Source organism: Chelonoidis abingdonii, chromosome 5, assembly GCF_003597395.2.
Source record: "Chelonoidis abingdonii isolate Lonesome George chromosome 5, CheloAbing_2.0, whole genome shotgun sequence".
Lineage (NCBI taxonomy): Eukaryota > Metazoa > Chordata > Testudines > Testudinidae > Chelonoidis > Chelonoidis abingdonii.
In genome coordinates, this window is record NC_133773.1 from 118,990,097 (window position 1) to 119,010,833 (window position 20,737).

At 41.9% G+C, this 20,737-nt stretch overlaps 1 protein-coding gene across 1 annotated transcript in view; it reads right to left on the minus strand.

The window, feature by feature from the left end:
• Positions 1 to 464: 464 nt before the first annotated feature.
• Positions 465 to 20,737, minus strand: part of OTOP1 (otopetrin 1) — a 38,121-nt gene continuing 17,848 nt past the window's right edge. The window contains exons 4-6 of the mRNA XM_032775787.2: positions 18,851 to 18,981; positions 7,359 to 8,299; positions 465 to 1,337 (exon numbers count right to left, since the gene is read on the minus strand). Coding sequence (XP_032631678.1) covers positions 1,167 to 1,337; positions 7,359 to 8,299; positions 18,851 to 18,981 — 1,243 coding nt within the window. The 3' untranslated portion in view covers positions 465 to 1,166. The remainder of the gene's footprint in view (positions 1,338 to 7,358; positions 8,300 to 18,850; positions 18,982 to 20,737) is intronic.

Below are 20,737 nucleotides of genomic sequence, written 5' to 3' on the forward strand. Positions count from 1 at the left end.
AACCCCTTTCCTTGTGGATAGGTTATTCCATAACGGTGTATGGCAAGTTTCTTGCTCCCTCCCCTGAAGCCTCTGGTACTGGCCACTGTGAGAAACCGCTGGACCACTAATCTGGTTCAGTATAGCAGTTCCTATGTTCCTGACACCACATAGTCATGGTTACAAGCTCACGAAAAATAACAATTGTACTTTTGTACTTCTGTGTGATCTTCCACCCAAGGATCCTTCCAAGCTTCACAGACATTATTAGCTAAGACTCACAGCACCAGTGTGAGATAAATAGGTATTATTATTCTCATTTTACAAACTGGAGAACTGAGGTACAGAGAAACAAAGAAACGTCTCCAAAGTCACGTGGGAAGTTTGTGGCAGTGCTGGGACTAAAACATAGATCACCTGGAGCTGAACATAAGCTACAAGATTCACTTTCCCCTCAAACAGTTTCAAAGATCTGGAAACCAACCTGAACTATTAAAGAAATTAACTTTATTCATTAATTATTTCACATAGTAAGTATAAAACAATGGGAGTTCATGAATAAAATCATGGTTAACTCATAAGGAATTATATACAGTACCATATCTAAATCTATACAATGTCAGTACTTTCATACAGTGTGCTCAGGAAGATAAAATATTATTTTTCTCCGTCCAAAAATTAAACAGAATTTTTCCCATCTAAATAACAGATTATGTTTCCAGTTTATATTATAAAACATTTTGCTAAAAATTGAGGGTGAGATTTTCAAAGGTGCCTAAGTAATCTAGGAGCGTAGGTCTGATGGAAAGTCAATGGGATCTTTGCTCCTAATTTTTGAAAAATCCCATCCAGAGGCAATATTCAGAGGAGAACTGCATCAGTACAAATAACACAGAACACATATCTTGTTTCCACGTGTTGAGCCTCTGATGATTTAGACAGCAAAAGATTCAGACACATTTTGGTTAACTTTACAATAATATTGAAAAGTCTGTCTAAAAAAAGTACAATAAAATGTGCGAGGGAATGAATGATATTGAATATTAAGTTCTATTAACTATAGTCTTGTTTATTAAAATAGTTGTAGAACCTGTTAATACCAAACAGTGGCTGATGTATTCATTCTTTCACCCTTTCATTTACTCAGTCATGCATTCAATCAATTGTTCACTGAGACTCTTTATAGATTATGTTTTGCAATTGACCTCAAAGAGTGAGGCAGCTGAATGCATACGATAGAAAATAGAAAAAGGCATTGCAAGGTTAACAACAATTATCCAAGGTTCAAAGCCAAAAACTATTTCTTCCAGTCCATTGTCATACTCTGGGCGGCAACCAAATGCTGGTGGAATCCAAAGCTGCACAGAAAGAAAATAACATTGGTATCAGTCATCATCATCAAGTGATGCTTGCCTGTTGTGACTGTGGTATGGCATATTCATTCCTTCTATACTGCAAATGAACCAGTATCATTTGGTGTCAAAGATCGCTGAGCCCAATTCTCCATTCACGCAGATTTCAGCAGTTACTCCTGGTTCATTCCAGTGTAAGCAAGCAGAGAATCGCGTCCTCTGTCTTGTTTAAAGGTAATAGGTTTGGCCTGAGTCCCTATTCCATATAATACATTAAGAGGTGGCTTGTAATGCAAGACTGTGCTGCACTTACAATATAATGTATATTGCTTAGTTCCATAGCAAGATTGCTGGAAAGTACTGCCAGTTTTTAGGGCCAGATTTTAAAGGTATTTGGGGGTTGTTCCAGTCAACATACACAGCCTAAGTGAATGAAACAAGTAAGTCCTATTTTCAAGAGCTATTTAGGCATATAGCAGCCTAAGTCCTGCTGACTTTCAGTGCAACTTGGGCTCCTAAGGGCCAGAATTTTAAAGGTGTTTAGGTGTCTAAAATGCAGATAGGTGCCTAATGGGATTTTCCAAAATGCCCAGGCAGAGTTAGGTGCATACAGGCTTTTGAAAATCCCACTAAAAAAGACCTGTCTGCATCTTTAAACACCTAAATATCTTTAAAACTCTGGCCTCAGGCACCTATCTTCATTTTCAGATACCTAAATAACGATAATTTGCCCTTGGGCCTTGCAATGCTGAGCAGAGCAATCCCTAAATACCTTTAAAACTAGGGCCTTAGTGACTTTTTATAAAACAATTCCACAGCAAGTAAATGAACACTTATCATCAAGGGATTCCTGCATCAATGTGTGAACATAATTAATGTTTACTTTAAGGAGACCTACATTTGTGTATTGAGTTGACAGATAAATAAACCCCTTAGGCCACATTACTCTGGGAAGTTTTACAAAAAAAATTCCCACGGGTGGTATCACAGGGACAACTCAACTGGTCTTAGCACAAGTGTGAGCCCTAGTATAGACAAGGATCCCATGGCAGGGCCCATTTTTACCATCATATTAAACCAGTAATTTGGGGCTAGTTATTTCACAGAATATGGTCCTATCCTGGAAGGTGATGAGTACTTTCAGCTGCAGAATCAGGCCCATAGTGTTTCTGGTTTGTGGGGAAAAGGGTTTGTTATGAACACCAGAGTTACAAACTGACTGGGCAACCACAGACAGCAACCAGTCATGCAGCAGCAGAGGGTTTTTTTAAAAAAGCAAATACAGTATAGTACTGTGTTAAACATAAGCTATTGGAAAAAAAGGAAATTTTAAAATAAAAGATTTGACATGGTAATGAAACTGTTTCTGTAAGACAGTTAAAAGCAGAATTTTTCTTCTGCATAGTAAAGTTTCAAAGCTGTCTTAAGTGAATGTTAAGTTGAAAACTTTTGAAAGAACAGCCACAACGTTTTGTTCAGATACAAAAATTTCAGAGTTACGAACAACCTCCATTTCTGAGGAGTTTATAACGCTGAGGTTCTACTGAATGTACAGTAAATTTTTACATAACTACATATAAGGGTTAGCCTAAAAATGTATTAATTGTGGCAGCAGCTGTTCATACAGAAGCTAAAAAAAAACACTTTAATGGGTTTTGTATTGTCAGTGTCCTCATAGCAAATCTGTTTGGCAGAGTGGGTAGTGGCACTGGCTAGTCACCCACGTACAATATCATCTGACACTCGGGCAGCTACCCGGGCTGCTGCGAGCACCACTGAGACTACACTACTATTTTCAGCACACTAGTTCAATCAAAAAGTTAATGCATGTACCCAAGCTGGAAATTACATCTCCAGCTACAGTGCAGATGTACCCTAAAAAGGGAAACTGTGAAGTCATAATGATGTGAATATGTCATCAATCTCAGAATGGGGAGGGAGCTGGCTGGCTGACATGTAATTGCAGACAGCTAAAAAGTGACAATTTTTAAGTGCTTATATACAAATGCCAGAAGTCTAAATAATAAGATAGGTAAACTAGAGTGACTCATCCTCATTTAATATATAGATATAATAGGCATCACAGAAACTTGGTGAAATGAGGATAATCAATGAGACACAGTAATACCAGGGTACAAAACATATCGAAGAACAGAACAGGTCATGCTGGTGGGGGAATGGCACTATATGTGAAAGCAAGCATAGAATCAAATGAAGTAAAAATCTTAAATGAACCAAATTGTACCACAGAATCTCTATGGATAGAAATTCTATACTTGAATAATAAGAATATAGCAGTAGGGATATACTACTGACCTCCTGACCAGGATGGTGATAGTGATTGTGAAATGCTCAGGGAGATTAGAGGCTATAAAAATAAAAAACTCAATAATAATGGAGTATTTCAACTATCCCCTATTGGATGGGTACATGTCACCTCAGGACACAGACATAAAATTTCTTGACACCTTAAATGACTGCTGCTTGGAGTAGTTGGAACCCACAAGAGAAGAGGCAATTCTTGATTTAGTCCTAAATGGAGCACAGGATCTGGTCCAAGAGGTGAATATAGCTGGACTACTTAGTAATAGTGATAATATAATTAAATTTAGTATCCCTGTGGCAGGGAAAACACCACAGCAGCCCACCATGGTGGCATTTAATTTCAGAAAGGGATACTACACAAAACTGAGGAAGTTAGTTAAACAGAAATTAAAAGGCACGGTGCCAAAAGGGAAATCCCTGCAAGCTACATGGAAACTTTTTAAAGACATCATAATAGAGGCTCAACTTAAATGCATACCCCAAATTAAAAAACATAGTAAGAGAACAAAAAAAGTGCCACTGTGGCTAAACAACAAAGTAGAAGAAGCAGTGAGAGGCAAAAAGGCATCCTTTTAAAAATCCTAGTGAGGAAAATAGAAAGGAGCATAAACTCAGGCAAATGAAGGTAAAAATATAATTAGGAAGGCCAAAAAAAAAACCTCCCCGAAGAACAGCTAGCCAAAGATTCAAAAAGTAATAGCAAAAAAAAAAAAAAAAGTTAAGTACATAAGAAGCAGGAAGCCTGCTAAACAACCAGTGGGGCCACTGGACAATCAAGATGCTAAAGGAGCACTCAAGGACATTACGGAGGCACTAAATGAATTCATCAGTCTTCATGGCTCAGGATGTGAGAGAGATTCCCAAATCTGAGCCATTCTTTTTAGGTGACAAATCTGAGGAACTGTCCCAGATTGAGGTGTCATTAGAGGAGGTTTTGGAACAAATTGATAAATTAAACAGTAATATGTCACCAGAACCAGGTGGTATTCACCCAAGAGTTCTAAAGGAACTCAAATGTGAAATTGCACAACTACTAACTGTGGTTTGTAACTTGTCATTTAAATCAGCTTCTGTACCAAATGACTGGAGGATTGCTAGTATGACGCCAATTTTTCCGAAGTGCTCCAGAAGTGATCCTGGCAATTACAGGCTAGTAAGCTTGATTTCAGTACCAGGCAAACTGGTTGAAACTATAGTAAAGAATAGAATTGTCAGACACATAGATTAACATAATTTGTTGGGGAAGGTTTTTGTAAAGGGAAATCATGCCTCACCAATCTAACAGAATTCTTTGAGGGGGTCAACAACCATGTGGACAAGGGGGATCCAGTAGATATAGTGTACTTAGATTTTCAGAAAGCCTTTTACACAGTCCCTCACCAAAGGCTCTAAGCTGTCATGGGATAAGAGGGAAGCTCCTCTCATGGATCAGTAACTGGTTAAAAGATAGGGAAAAAAGGGTAGGAATAAATGGTCAGTTTTCAGAATGGAGAGCGGTGAACAGTCGTGTCCCTCAGGGGTCTGTATTGGGCCCAGTACTATTCAACAGTGAGGTGGCAAAATTTGCAGATGATACAAAACTACTCAAGATAGTTAAGTCCAAAACAGACTGTGAAGAGCTACAAAGGGATCTGTGATGAGGTATCTGCCCCACACTAGCTCATAAGGGATTAATAGAGCCCTAGGGTGGCTGTGCAGAAGGCAGCCAATTAGAGAGGGGCTGCAAGGAGCAGCCAGTCAGGGCTGGACTGGCCCATATAAGAAGGGCTGCAGAGCAGAGCAGCTTCAGTTGCTCCCTGGAGATCAAGGAAGAAGAATGCTAGTACCTTAGACAGAGCAGTGCTGGGCAGGATCAGAGTGAGCTCCTGGCTGACTGGCATGCTGAGGCCCTGAGATAAGGGCAGAGATGGGGCTGCAGGGAAGTGATCCAGGAAAGTAGATTGAGAGGTAGGAGGAGATGCAGCATGTGGCTGCCATCTACAGGGTTGCTGGATAAGGACCCAAAGTAGTGGGCAGGCCTGGGTCCTCCCCTCACCACTGAGGAAGTGGCTGGACTGAGGGACTGTGATATTGTCCCCCCAGAAGGGAGGAGCACAGAATGTGGCACAGCTGGAGGGCTGTCTCCTGAAGGGGACATTGCAGTCCTTGCAGGGACATGGGTCTTGCAGCAGAAGTGATGGCAGTGAGACTCCACCAGAAGAGGGCACAGTGTTAGCAGAGCTGATCCCTGGGACATCCAGCCAGGGGCACTGCAATGACAAGTTCCACCCCATCACAGAATCTCACAAAACTGAGTAACTGGGCAACAAAATGGCAGATGAAATTTAAAGCATATATGCAAAGTAATGCACATAGGAACATAATCCCAACTATACATACAAAATGAGGGGGGTTAAATTAACTGTTATCACTCAAGAAAGAGATCTTGTAGTCACTCTGGATAGTTCTCTGAAAACATCCACTCAATGTGCAGCAGCAGTCAAAAAAGCTAACAAAATGTTGGAAATCATTAAGAAAGGGAAAGATAATAAGAGAGAAAATATATTGTCTCTATATAAATCTAAGGTCTGCCCACATCTTGAATACTGCGTGCGGATGTGGTCTCAAAAAAGATATATTGGAATTGGGAAAAGTTCAGAAAAGGGCAACAAAAATTATTAGTAACAGCTAATTATGGAACAGCTTCCGTATGATGACAAAATAATAAGATTGGGGCTTTTCAGCTTGGAAAAGAGACAAGTAAGGGGAGATATTATAGAGGTCTGTAAAAACATGACTGGTGTGGAGAAAGTAAATAAGGAAGTAGTATTTACTCCTCATAACACAGGAACTAGGGGTCACCAAATGAAATGGGCAGCAGGTTTAAAACAAAAAAGTAATTCTTCACAGAATGAATAGTCAACCTGTGGAACTCTTTGCCAGAGGATGTTGTGAAGGCCAAGACCATAACAGGGTTCAAAAAAGAACTAGATAGATTCATGGAGGATAGGTCCATCAATGGCTAATAGCCAGGATGGGCAGGAATGATGTCCCTAGCCCCTGTTTGCTGAACCTGGGAATGGATGACAGGATGGATCACTTGATGATTACCTGTTCTGTTCATTCCCTCTGGGGTACCTGGCACTGGCCACTGTCAGAAGACAGGATACTGGGCTGGATGGACCTTTGGTCTGAGCCAGTATGGCTGTTCTTATGTTATGTTCTTACGTTCATGTCTGTCTGACAAAGACAATAAATTGACTGACAACTATTGAGCGGCCAATATGAAATGGATTGGGAATCTTCTATTGGACCACTATCCACACTATAACTGTCACTAATTACATCCTGTCTTGTTAGCAGTTGCAACAGAAAGACCAAGGATGGAGACTGAATTATTCTTCTCTCCCCTGTAAGTAGTCCTCCAGATCATTTTGGGAGCACATTGACAGGGCAGAGTTTCAGGGATCACTGCCTGTGCCATTCCTGTACTGTGGCTAAACAGACTTTAGTCTGCAAGGTTAAATACCTTCTCCTGTGCCTATTCCACTTCTAAGTAGACATTATTCCCCAACGGTGCAGTCAACCCACCTCCTTTCACAAGCACTAGAATTCACTTACTATAAAGAGTGCAACTGAGTAACATTAATATTCTTCTCAGTCTTGGTGGTTTTAGGGAGCTTTTTGGTATTAATTGTGTGAATTACATTCAAAATACCTTACCGAAAGATTACACAGGAATAAAAATGCTGCAATATTCTTCAGGATTCTCCTCTTATTGTTAACTGAGTTTTGGCTGTACAGTGAGAAATCTGAGGTTGAGTGTGAGACTGGACTGCTAGCTTGACTCTTGACTTCATCAGAACTATCACCGCCACTTCTTTCTCTCATGTAGATATTCCCATTGAACATGTATGGAAACTTTCCATTGTCCATATCAGCTGCTCCATTGTAAATTTCTTTGTGTGATGGGGTAAGTGACAGAGTGCTCCCACTGGATACAGTTACTATTCGAAGAGTTTTAATATCATCATTCACTGTTTCCTGTTCACGATGTATGGACTCAATGATAAAGAGATTCTGAATATATTTCTCAATAATAACCAGGATGGAATAAGGAAGATTGTACCATGTGTATTTGGGATGAGCCTGGGCACAGATAATCGCTAGGATAGAACCCCAAGAGAGGAGCCAGGAACCTGAAGCTGTGCCAACCAATAGGTCTCCATCAAGTTTCCTGGCAGGATTTTTTGAATTATCCATTGATCTTTCTTCTAGTCTGTAAATTAGAAGGGCGACAATTCCAGCTGCACACATAAGAGTCAGTACGGAGATAGCATATAAGTAAAACATAGTAAGTGCTAACTCACTTTTGATTTTTGAACGTCCTATCTGAATTAAGTACACAACAACGACCGCTATTGTGCTAATCAGCACAATTAGTCCAAATATTGTGCCCACTGTTATGCCATGAAACTTGAACAGTATTTTGTGTTGGTGGTGGTGTTCTACTTTGCGTCCGATATTCTTCCACAGGACATAGAGCATTGTGGATGCTAAAATATGATACTCTATGTTGAAGGGATACAGGTAATACATTCCTTGAGAAAATATCGAACAGAGAGTTGTTGTACAATTACATTGGGGTGCATGATCATCTAAAACTGAAAAAAAAAGGAGAAAGAGATTAGATTTTGTGGTGAAATAAATGTTTTTTCTTTTAAATGAGATAACCACAACAGGGAGAATAATTATTTCAGTCAGACAACTCATATCGTACATTTAGTCACCTGCACACACAAAAAAAAACATTTGCTGGGTGTTGGACACTAAAATCACTAGTCTGAGAGCAAGTTTTGCACCTCCTTCGAAATTTGAACTACAGCCTTGTCATAAACAGATAGTTAAGGGTTAATGTCTCTTTTACCTGTAAGGGGTTAACAAACAGTGAACCTGGAACACCTGACCAGAGGACCAATCAGGAGACAAGATACTTTAAAAATCTTGGTGGAGGGAAGTCTTTGTTTTGTGTGTTTTTCTTTGTCTGTTGTTCTCTCTGGGTTCTGGAGTGACCGGAGTACTACAGGTTCTAATTTTGTTTCTTCTGTAAACAAGTGAAGGTGGTTTAGCTTTTGATTGTTTTTTCTTATTTGAAATGTGTATGTGGCTGGAAACTGTATCTCTGTTCAATTTCTATGTATTGCTGGGGGGAGGTTCTCTCTAGTGATCTATAGCTGAAAGACCCTAACAATTTACATCTTTATACGAGACAACTTTTTGTTTTTCTTTCTTTATTAAGCTTTTATTTTTTTAGAATCTAATTAGATTTTTTTGGTATATCTGTGTAGACCGACAGGGAGGAGTCTGCCTCACGGGAATGGGTGGGGAGAAAGGAGAGTAAGGGGAGGAAACCTGCTCTCTGTTGTTATCTCTGTCTCTCTCTCCGGGAAGAGGAGGGGGAGGGGCGGCACAATGATGAATTTCCTCTTATGTTTTAGTTCACAGAGCTTGAATCTTGGTATGGGCCTCTGTGGTGAGGGAGAAGAGGAGGGGGGAAGGTAACATCTCTCTGTTTTAAGATTCAAGGAGTTGATACATAGATCTTCCAACGGTAACCCGGAGGAGCCTGGGGAGAAACAGTGGGGGGAAAGGGTTTCGTTCTTGTGGTTAAGATCCAGGGGCTCTGGGTCTTGGGGTCTCTGGGAAGGTTTTTGGAGGGACCAGAGTGTACAGCACTGAAAGTCCTGGTTGGGTGGAAGCCTATCAGATCTAGCTGGAATAGCTTAGGGGATTCATGTGGTACCCCACTTGGACGCTTAAAGGTTCAAAGTGGGAATTTATTTACCATGCATGGTGTGCGCGTTGGATCAGAATCAAAAGCCAATAGATTTTTTTTTCTTCTTTTCTCTTGCTGGTTTTTAAGGAGGGGAGGGTTAAACTACAGCCAGAAAAATTTTTTTTTTCCTTTCCCTTGTGGTTGTCTGCAGGAGAGATGCCTTGAAGGCAGAGACATAGTTTACAAGGGGCTTTTGTAAACAAAGGATCAGTGGGATCAGAGACAGCAACCACATGTGCGATGAAGGTTTTTTTTTTTTCTAACTTTACTGGGAAAGGCTACTTAAAGCGTTAAAAAAGACTCTGTTACTAAGCAACGCAAGCGAGGCAACAAGCGAAGTAGCTTCTCAGGGCATAAACACCAGCAGGGCGCCCAAACACAAAGAAACAGAACCATGACTACCCAAGGATGCCCTGAACAGGAACGGCAGACTGGATGCAGAGGCACAATCAAAACACAGACCACAAGCGCAAATGAAAAAAAGAGAAAAAGAGGTGGAGCTGAAGAAAGAGAAGAAAACAAACAGGCAGCCCACAAAAGACACAGAAGCCAAAAGGATTGCGACCCACAATGAGAAAGAAAACAATCAAAAAGGACTAAAACGTCTTTTCTACTTTATTACTATTAGAACAGAATTAGAGGTGTAGTACGTTGGTCACTCTCAGAACCAAGAGTGGCAAAGCAAAGAAAAATACACAAAACAAACTCCCTCACAGATTTTTAAAGTATCTTGTCTCCTGATTGGTCCTCTGGTCAGGTGTTCCAGGTTCACTGTTTGTTAACCCCTTACAGGTAAAAGAGACATTAACCCTTAACTATCTGTTTATGACAAGCCTTATTACAATTTTTAGGCAAAATCCTTATAAAAAGTGAATGTTAAAAATTCACAGACATCTCTTAAAGTTCAGCACACTTTTGAGGAGAACAATGTATTTAAAATATTTAAGATCCCAAACCAGTAGGGGCTTGATTCTGCTTCCATTCTGCAGATGAAACTCCTACAGAAGCCAATAGGAGTTCCATATCTGGAACAGATGCAGAATTGAGTCCTAACTGTGCAGGGGCCTAGCTCCCCTTTCAGTTATACACCAATGTAACTCCATTGGCTTTATTCCTGATTTACACATGTATAAGTGATAGGATAATTGGTCTTTATATACTTATACTTAAATATCACCAATATTTTAATTGAAAATAAAATATTTAAAAAGCAATTCCCTTCCCATTTCTCTACTAAACTGTGAATTATGGCTTCTACCAGCTGTTTTAGGGAAAACACAGGCTCAATCTTGTCAGGATCGTAAAGGAGAAACTAATTATCACTTTTATTTTGCATTGAATTTATCTGTAATACATAAATTTACATATATGGGACAAATTTTCAAACAGGTGACAACTATAGTGTACTTAGACTTTCTGAAAGCCTTTGACAAGATCCCTCACCAAAGGACAGGAGTGAAAAGCCATAGGATAAGAGTGAAAAGTCCCCTCATGAATCAGTAACTGGGTTAAAAGATAGGAAACAAAGGTTAGAAATAAATGGACAGTTTTCACAGTGGGGAGAGGTAAATAGCGGCATCCCCCCAATGATCTGTACTGGTACCTGTGCTGTTCAACATAAGAACATAAGAACGGTAATAGTGGGTCAGACCATTGCTTCATCTTGCCCAGTATGTCTTATTCTGACAGTGGCCGGTGCCAGATGCTTCAAAGGGGAGTGAACAAAACAGGCCACTTTATCAAGTGATCCAGTTCCTGTCACCCAATCCCAGATTCTAGAAGTCAAGTGTTTTGGGACACCAAGTCCAAGTACACTATAGCCACTGCATCACCCTTGTTCACATGTTTGTTGACCCCCCTCAAAGAAGTCTAACAGATTGGTGAAACATGATTTTCATTTACAAAACCATGCTGACTCTTCCCCAACATATCATCTTCATCTATGTATCTGATAATTCTGTTCTTTACTATAGTTTCAATCAATCTGTCTAGTACTGAAGTTAGGCTTACCAGCCTGTCATTACCAGGATCACCTCAGTTGCCTTTTTAAAAAAAAATCAGTTACACGTTAGCTACCCACCAATAATCTGGTACAGAGGCTGGTATAAGGGATAGGTTACATATCAGTTAGTAATTCTACAATTTCATGTTTGAGTTCCTTCAGAACTCTTGGGTGAAAACCATCTGGTCCTGATGATTTACTGCTCTTTAATTTATCTATTTGTTCTAAAACTTCCTCTACTGGCACCTCAAACTGGGACGCTTCCTTAGATTTGTCACCTAAAAAGAATGGCTCAGGTAGGGTAACCAGACAGCAAGTGTGAAAAATTGGGATGGGGGTGGGGGGTAATAGGAGCCTATAAGAAAAAGACCCAAAAATTGGGACTGTCCCTATAAAATCGGGACATCCGGTCACCCTAGGCTCAGGTGTAGTAATTTCCCTCACATCCTCTGCAGTGAAGACCAATGCAAATAATTCATTTTGCTTCTCTGCGATAGCCTTGTCTTCCCTGAGTGGTCCTTTAGCACCTCAGTTATCCAGTGGCCCCACTGATTGCTTGGCAGGCTTCCTGCTTCTGATGTACTTAAAAAATGTTAGCTGTTAGTTTTGTGTGTTTTCCTAGTTGCTCTTCAAAGTCTTTTTTAGCCTACCTAATTATACTTTTACAAATAAATCTGGCTTGCCAGAATTTATGCTTCTTTCTATTTTCCTTGGTAGAATTTTACTTCAAATTTTTAAAAGATGTATTTCTGTTTCTAACCACATCTTTTACTCTGTTGTTTAGCCATGGTGGCATTTTTGGTCTTCTTACTGTCTTTTTGTTTGTTTATTTGGGGGTGGAAATATACATTTAGTTTGAACCTCTGCTGTGGGTTTTTTTTGAAAACTTCCATGCAGTTTGCAGGCATTTTACTCTTGTGACTATTCTTTTTCATTTCATCTAACTAGCCTCCTCATTTCTGTGTAGTTCCCCTTTTTGAAGTTAAATGCTATTGTGGTACCCTACAAGGATGTTAAAATTAACATATTGATAAATAACCTGGAAAAGGGGGATGAATAGTGAGGTGGCAAAATTTGCAGATGATACAAAATTATTCAATATAGTTAAGTCCATAGCTGACTGTGAAGAGTTACAGAGGGATCTCCTAAACCAGGTGACAGCGACAAAATGGCAGGTGAAATTAAGTGCTGATAATCCATAGTATTCCCACACCTGGAATACTGCGTGCAGTTCTGATTGCCCCATCTCAAAAGAGATATATTAGAATTGGAAAAGATGTAGAGAAGTGCAACAAAAATAATTAAGAGTATGGAACAGCTTCCATACATGGAGAGATTAAAAAAGTGGTAGTGTTCATCTTAGAAAGGAGATGACTAAGGGAGGATATGATACTGATATATAAAATCACGAATGGTATGAAGAAATTGAATCAGGAGGTGTTATTTACCCCTTCACATAACACAAGAACTATGAAATTAATAGGCAGCAGGTTTAAAACAAACTTAAAGAAGCAGTTCTTCACACAACACCCAGTCAACCTGTGGAACTCATTGCCAGGAGATGTTGGGAAGGCTAAAAGTATAACTGGGTTAAAAAAAAAGAATCAAATATGTTCATGGTCTATCAATGGCTATTAGCCGGAATGGTCAGAGATGAAACACCATGCTCCCTAAACCTCAATCTGCCAGAAGCTGGGACTGGACGAGAGGAATCATTCGGATAACCTTGTTCTGTACATTCCCTTTCTCTGAAGCAATTGGCACTAGCCACTGTCAGAAGGCAGGATACCGGGCTAGAGGGACCATTGGTCTGACCTAGTATGGCTGCTCTTGTGTGCTAACTTGGGTCTAAAATTTCACCCACAAATATTTGTGTCTGTGTGGTTTTTGTTTTTAGTGCAAACTACACAGAGGTGCAAACAGAGTTCTCAAATCAGTACTTGGTGTGGAACACACGTTAATACAGAGATAGTCTCATCGATCACCTACTTCAGTCATCCACAGTTGCATGGACTATGTTTTACCATTTGCAGTTGCATCTCCTCTGTGGCAAGCACAGCCATTTATCACATAGAAAAATAATACAGTAGAACAGTGTATGGCGCCCGCTGGGGCATTTATGTGCAGCCACCTAGTGCCCTGAGGGGAGAGAAGCCGTGTCCCTGCGCCTGCCGGGGACAGAGAACTCCAGGCCCCGCAGGCTGCGGGTGCCAGCATTTTCTGTTCCTGCAGGTGCGGGGCTGCAGCTTCTCTCTGGCTTCTCCGGGGCTGCAGGCTGTGGGAGCTGGTGTTCTTCATCCCAGGCAGGCGCGGGGCCGCCGCTTAAGCTGGAGAGAAGCTGCGGCCCTGCGCCTGCTGGGGACAGAGCACTCCGGGGCTGCAGCCTTCATTCTATGTTAAAGAATAATAAATATATTTGGACCAGTAGTTCAACAGTGTTTTACTTTTTTTAAATTAATAAGATGAGAACTGTTTATGATATTTATTTTGTAAAAACTCCTTAATTTTTCTTATAGGTAGATAAAAAAGAGCAAATTCACATGGTAAGGTGAAAGAGTAATTGCCGAATAATTTAATTAATATCTTTTACATGTAAAATTACCCTTTTTGTCTTATGGATACCCACTTCATTGGATGCATCGCCCATGAAAGCTCACGCTCCAAAACGTCTGTTAGTCTATAAGGTGCCACAGGACTCTTTACTGCTTTTTCAGATCCAGACTAACACGGCTACCCCTCTTATTAAATACGATATTTTTCATATTATTTAATGTACAAATACAAAATAAGCCTTGAAAAATTGTTGGCGCCCACCACACTCTTCTTAAAACATGACTGTGCTACTGGCCACAAAAAGGTTGGGGACCACTGCAGTAGAACCTCAGAGTTATGGACACCTCGGGAATGGAGGTTGTCCATAACTCTGAAATGTCCGTAACACCAAACAAGACCTTATGGACTTCAGCCACTGTGGGAGGGGGGATTGAGGCTGCAGCCATGCAGGGAAGGGGGTGAGGGGCAGAGCTCTGGGTAGGGAGCTGTCTCGATTTCTGACCCTCAGGAGCATTAGAGCTCAGACCTTTAGATCTGGAGGTAGCGCTGGGGCTCAGGGCTTCAGCCCTGTGGCTCTGCTCCTGGTTTCAGTCTTGTGGGCAGGGAGAGGTGGGACACCAGGGTTTGGGGCGTCAGCCCCATGGCTCTGTTCCTGGCTTCTGCTGCGTAGGAGGCGGGGCTCGGGGCTCCCCATGGCTCCACTCCCAGTTTCAGCAGGGTGGAGGGAACATGCCAGAGCTCGGGGCTTTAGCTATGGGGAGAATGCTGGGGCTGAAATCAGCGCTCCCCTCATAGCTAAAGCCCTGAGCCCCGGCATCCCCCATGCGGCTGGAGCCAGGAAAGGAGCCATGGGGCTGAAGCCCCAAGCCCCAGTGCTCCCCCCCAGATGTAAAGCCATGACCCCCACCCTGCCCAGAGCCCTGATCCTCTCCTGCCCCCCCTCCACCCTGTGGCTGCAGCCTTAACCCCCCACCCCCTGGCTGAAGCCCTGAGCCCCAGGGCTAAAGTCCAGAGGCAGTAAAATATTTGCTTTTTTTATGTTTGAGTGCGTCTCCACTGCTGCCTGATTACTTCCAGTTCCAGAGGGTATCCGGTTGACTGATAAGTCCAGAACTCTGGTATTCGTATCATTGAGGTTCTGAATGTTTTGAATGTATTTTAGCTGTCTCTAAATGCAATTTAAAAAATGGAAACTAGGAGGGAAGCCAATAACCTGCTCTCTACTGGCCACTGGCATGTACTTCACAGACCATCAGTGCTCTATGCAGTACAACTGGAGAAAATCTCTGAACTACATGTCTAAATATTGGATCTGCAGCAGCAATCAGGTAAAGCGACATCTGGATTCTATTTGTACCTATACAGGATAAAACCTGTAAATTGCAGGTATAAAATTGTGGGTCCAATTTCAGAGGTAGTTTTGAAAATGTTGACTATATTATTAATAGGGTGACAAGGTGTCCAGTTTTCAGAACACCTGGTCCAAAAGGAACCCTGGTACTCTGCTCAGCACCAGCTATTGGAAGCTGGAGGGGGCAGTGCCTGTGGGTGAGAGCAGTGCACAGAGCCACCCGCGCGCCTCTCCCTAGGAGTCGGACTTGCTGCTGGCTGCTTCTGGGGCGCAGCGCAGTCTGTGGTGCCAGGACAGGCAGGGAGCCAGCCTTAGCATCCCCACTGTGCCGCTGACTGGGAGCTGCCACAGGTAAGCCTATACCCCAACCCCATACCCCAATCCCCTTCCCCAGCCCTGAGCCCCCCCAAACCTGGAATCCCCTCCTGCACCTCAAACCCCTCATCTCCAGCCCCCACCCAGAGCCTTGACCACAGCCCTAAGCTCCTCCAAAACCCTAAGCCTCCTCGTGCACTTCAAACCCCGCATCCCCAGCCCCACCCCAGAGCCTGCACCCCCAGCCAGAGCCCTCACCCGCTCCTGCAACCCAACTCCCTTCTCCAGATCATAACCCCCTCCTCATTTCCGGCCCCACCCCAGAACTCACACTCCCATTTAGAGCCCTCACCCCTCCTGCACCCCAGCCCCCCTGCCCCAGCCCAGTGAAAGTGAGTGAGGGTAGGAGAGAGCAAGCCACGGAGAGAAGAGGAATGTAATGAGTGGAGGTGGGGCCTCAGGTGAAGGGGTGGGGCTTCAGGGAAGGGGCACGGCTAAGGTGTTCAGTTTTGTGCCAATAGAAACTTGGAAACCCTAATTATTAACTATATATTTTTTTACCAGTTTTGGAATTTACCTGGAACTCTGCTGGGAGCAATGGAAAATTGCAAACTATTTTCAGCTAATCTGCAATAGAGAGAGGCAAAAATGTGGTTGGTTTGGGTTTTCGTTTTGAAAAACCAAAACAAGGAGTTGTTAAGATCCAGGTGCTATTGGATTCACTCGGGAAAAAAATATTTACATCAAAGCTGCAAGCCTATTCACTCCTTGCATATCTCTGGCTCTCTTCCCCATCACCTGCAGTGAGGATTAGCACCATCCCAAACAATCCTGCAGAACAATTTTGGAAGCAGTGCATTTATCTCCCATTTAAGCTGCTGATTACCCTCAACTTCAACTTCCCTTGATTTCATTGGGAGTTGAAGGTGCTCAGCACCTCAGAGGATCATGTTCATAATTTGTCAAAGTCTGTGACATTTTATCAGTGGAGAAAATTGTCCAGTATGAGAAGAGACTCTTACAATACAGAAGGCAAACCAGCACTGACATACAGAACCTTTACTTCAGCAGTGCTCATTGGAAGGGGCTGGGTAAGCGAAGGAGGCGGGCAAATGCTGCTCCATCCACTCCCCAAGGGTTTTGCACTGCTTAAAGTTCCATAGGCTGCAGAGCAGGGAGGGAGGTGCACAGCAGTTTTAAGCAGTGGTCCAATACTAAATAAGTACAGCTGCTGCCAGAGTGGTCTGGAACATAGCTTCAGCTGTGCGGTTGCAATGCCACTGAAATTTGATTTCCCCCGCACCCCACCACCCCTGCCCTGGTGCACCAGAACTTGAAGTCTGTTCCTGAATGGTGGAGTGCAAAGAAGTCTGCTGAGGATTTAACTCCTGGTGCCACGGGCTCACATACTGTGCTAGTAAAAGAAAGGAGAGTCTTCCCAGCCAAGGGAGACCCTGCAGGAAGAGGACCAGAAAATGAGTGGGGACCAGAACAGGGTCCTGGGTGGGGGTGGGACAGGGACTGGAATTTGTTTCACCTCCTTAAGAAATATCTGTGTTGGTGCCACTGGAGCAGTTCCATTGAATTCAGTGGGACTCCTCACCTGACAGGCTTTGCAGGATTGGGCCCATGTCACGAGAGATGCTTACACCGCATTTGCTCCAATCCCTCAGACAGAGACAAACACCTACAGGATCTCTATCAAGCATTCTTAAAACTACAATACCCACCTGCTGAAGTGACAAAACAGATTGACAGCGCCAGAAGAGTACCCAGAAATCACCTACTACAGGACAGGTCCAACAAAGAAAACAACAAAACGCCACTAGCCGTCACCTTCAGCCCCCAACTAAAACCTCTCCAAACATCATCAAAGATCTACAACCTATCCTGAAAGATGATCCCTCACTCTCACAGATCTTGGGAGACAGACCAGTCCTTGCTTACAGACAACCTCCCAACCTGAAGCAAATACTCACCAGCAACAGCACACCATACAACATAAACACTAACCCAGGAACCTATCCTTGCAACAAAGCCCGATGCCTGCTCTGTCCACATATCTATTCAAGTGACACCATTATAGGACCTAATCACATCAGCCACACCATCAGGGACTCGTTCACCTGCACATCTACCAACGTGATATATGCCATAATGTGCAGGCAATGCTCCTCTGCCATATACATTGGCCAAACCGGACAGTCTCTATGCAAAAGAATAAATGGACACAAATCTGACATCAGGAATCCTAACATTCAAAAACCAGTGGGAAAATTCGAAGTGTAGCCGTACCCTCAGTGACAGATTTGAAGGTGGCAATTTTACAACAACAAAAACTTCAAAAACAGACTCCAAAGAGAGACTGCTGAACTCAAAGTAATATACAAATTAGATACAGTTAACTTAGGTTTGAACAGAGCCTCGGAATGGTTGGGCCATTACACTAATTGAATCTATTTCCCCTTGTTAAGTATCCTCACACCTTTTATGGGTCATCTCGATTATCACTTCAAAAGGTTTTTGGTTTTTTTGCTCCTGCTGATGATAGCTCATCTCAATTGATTGGCCTCTTACAGTTGGCATGGCTACTTCCACATTTTTATGTTCTCTGTATGTATAAATATCCTCTTGCTGTATGTTCCAGTCTATGCATCTGATGAAGTGGGCTGTAGCCCATGAAAGTTTATGTTCAAATAAATTTGTTAGTCTCTAAGGTGCCACAAGTGCTCCTGTTTTTTTTGTGGATACAGGCTAACACAGCTGCTACTCTGAAACACTAGCAATATGGCACCAATTAAAATCTCGTTTAACTACATGCTTTGTTCAATTACCCTCTGTGCTTTCTTACTGGATAGGTCCTTTGGGGATTTTATACAACAATATAAATGTTTACAACATGCCTTTTTTTAGAGTCTGTGGACATTATTATTATTCTGGCCCTGATTCACTAAGGTGCTGAGAACCATCAGTTTCTACTGAAATAAATGGGAGTTGCAGGTGATCAGGACCATTATTATTACGTATGGACCACTGCAGGTGATCAGGACCTTATTAGGGATGGTACGATACTTACTGTTGACCTGGTAGAATACCATAGTTAGAATGATCATGCATTATAGCAGAACTTCCAAAAACATACTAACCCTTTAGCTTACCTATTGTTATGTTTCCAAAACCAAGTGTGATTAATCTTTCCTTGTGTTCATTGAGTTGGTGTTTTGATTCTGTTAACACTCCGTTTGTCCACAGGAGTAAATTTGTAAACACGGAATGAATCACCCCAAACCTAGAAAATAGATTAGTTATTGATACAATCTGTACAAAGGATTTCACCCCATCTATCTCAAATGGAATCCGTCACTTTTTACTGGGTACAACGATTGACACTACTGTACTCCTCAATGGCAGTAAAACATGCTAAACAGTCTCCTTACATTCATGGTGAAACAGGTTAGATAGGTGGGCCTTTCAGGATGTTAAAAAAAGGCAGTGGTTTAATCTATTAAACTGCATGATAAGTAGGATGCTGCTCTTATTTGCCACAATGTCTTGTACAATGGCATTGTTTATATTTATATGATGGCATTATTGTCAGGAATAGCATATGTCATTCTTTGGAAATAGTCATATATTTTATAGAACTTTCTGGATGGGTTTATATGAAAGTTCACATTTATGATAATGATTTACTAATCTAAACAGGAATTGGTTTATGTTAATAGGCCCTACTGGTCCCACTCCAGCAGAGGTACATCAAAGCATTCTGCACATCCTTTCCTTACAGAGATTCCCCTGCCTTCTCCAGATTCCACTTCATTCATTTCCATCTACTGAACAAGATTTCCTGGTTGAAATTGTCAAAGCCACATAGGGGATTTAGTCACACAGTTCCCATTTATCTTAATTGTAACTGTGTGGTTAAACACCCTAGGAGGCTCTGAAATTTCAGTCTCAGAATGCGATCCAATCTGGGGCAAGAGAAAGATGTCTGGGGTAAGCAGTGGCAAATGGTGATGTTTTGACTCATTGTTGTAGACTACTGTGGTTTTTTTCTAAGAGTGAGCCAGTCTTGGTTCCTCCAGTTCCCACTGTTTACCACAGACTTCCTTCTCTTGCACCAAGTTTCAAATCTGTTTGCATTCCTTTTTCTGGCCAGCTTCTCTGATCAATTCTTTATCTTGCCTTTGCACAAATTCCCTGATTCAGAGGTAACACACTATAAGCAATCCACTTATAAATAGATCTTATTTCACTATCTCACACTGCAAGCCTTATTTTGAAAATAAACTAAAAGAATAGTATTTTACGTGATTGAAACATATTGTTCTGTTTGTTTAATGTCACAGTGTATAGAGGTGGAGAGCATATAACAAAGGCTCTATTGTGCTGCTGCAGTGAAGCTAATAATGCAAGTAAAGAACTAATACATCATAATTGTTTTCAAGAGCATTCCCACAGTTGTATGAACTGCCCCCAGATCCAACCAACAGTGTTAGTTAGTGGTATTGTGTGTGAATTTTCACAGTTGTGTTGCATAAAATATGACTTTTTAATTCAGGACTCAGGAACATGTCTAAAAAGGAAAGCCAGGTCTGGTCAGATATTTATTATTTGTATAATAGTACATGCAAGCCCCAATCAAAATCAGACCTCATTGGCTCTCTATTAAGACACAATGAGAGAAAGTCCCTGGCTCAAAGAACTTACAATTTAAATTGACAAGACAAACAAAGGTGGGAGACAAAAAAAGATGTCAATATTAAGAGCCCTTTATATCGACTTGCCTAAGGTCACACAGCAGGTCAGAGCCAGGAATAGAAACCAGCTGTCCTGGCTTCCGGGCCATTGCTGTATCCATTGCTTAAAACAGCACACTAGGGGTAAGTCTACACTACGGGATTATTCTGAATTTACAGAAACTGTTTTTTGGAAACAGATTGTATAAAGTCGAGTGCACGCGGCCACACTAAGCACATTAATTCGGCGGTGTGCGTCCATGTACCGAGGCTAGCATCGATTTCTGGAGCATTGCACTGTGGGTA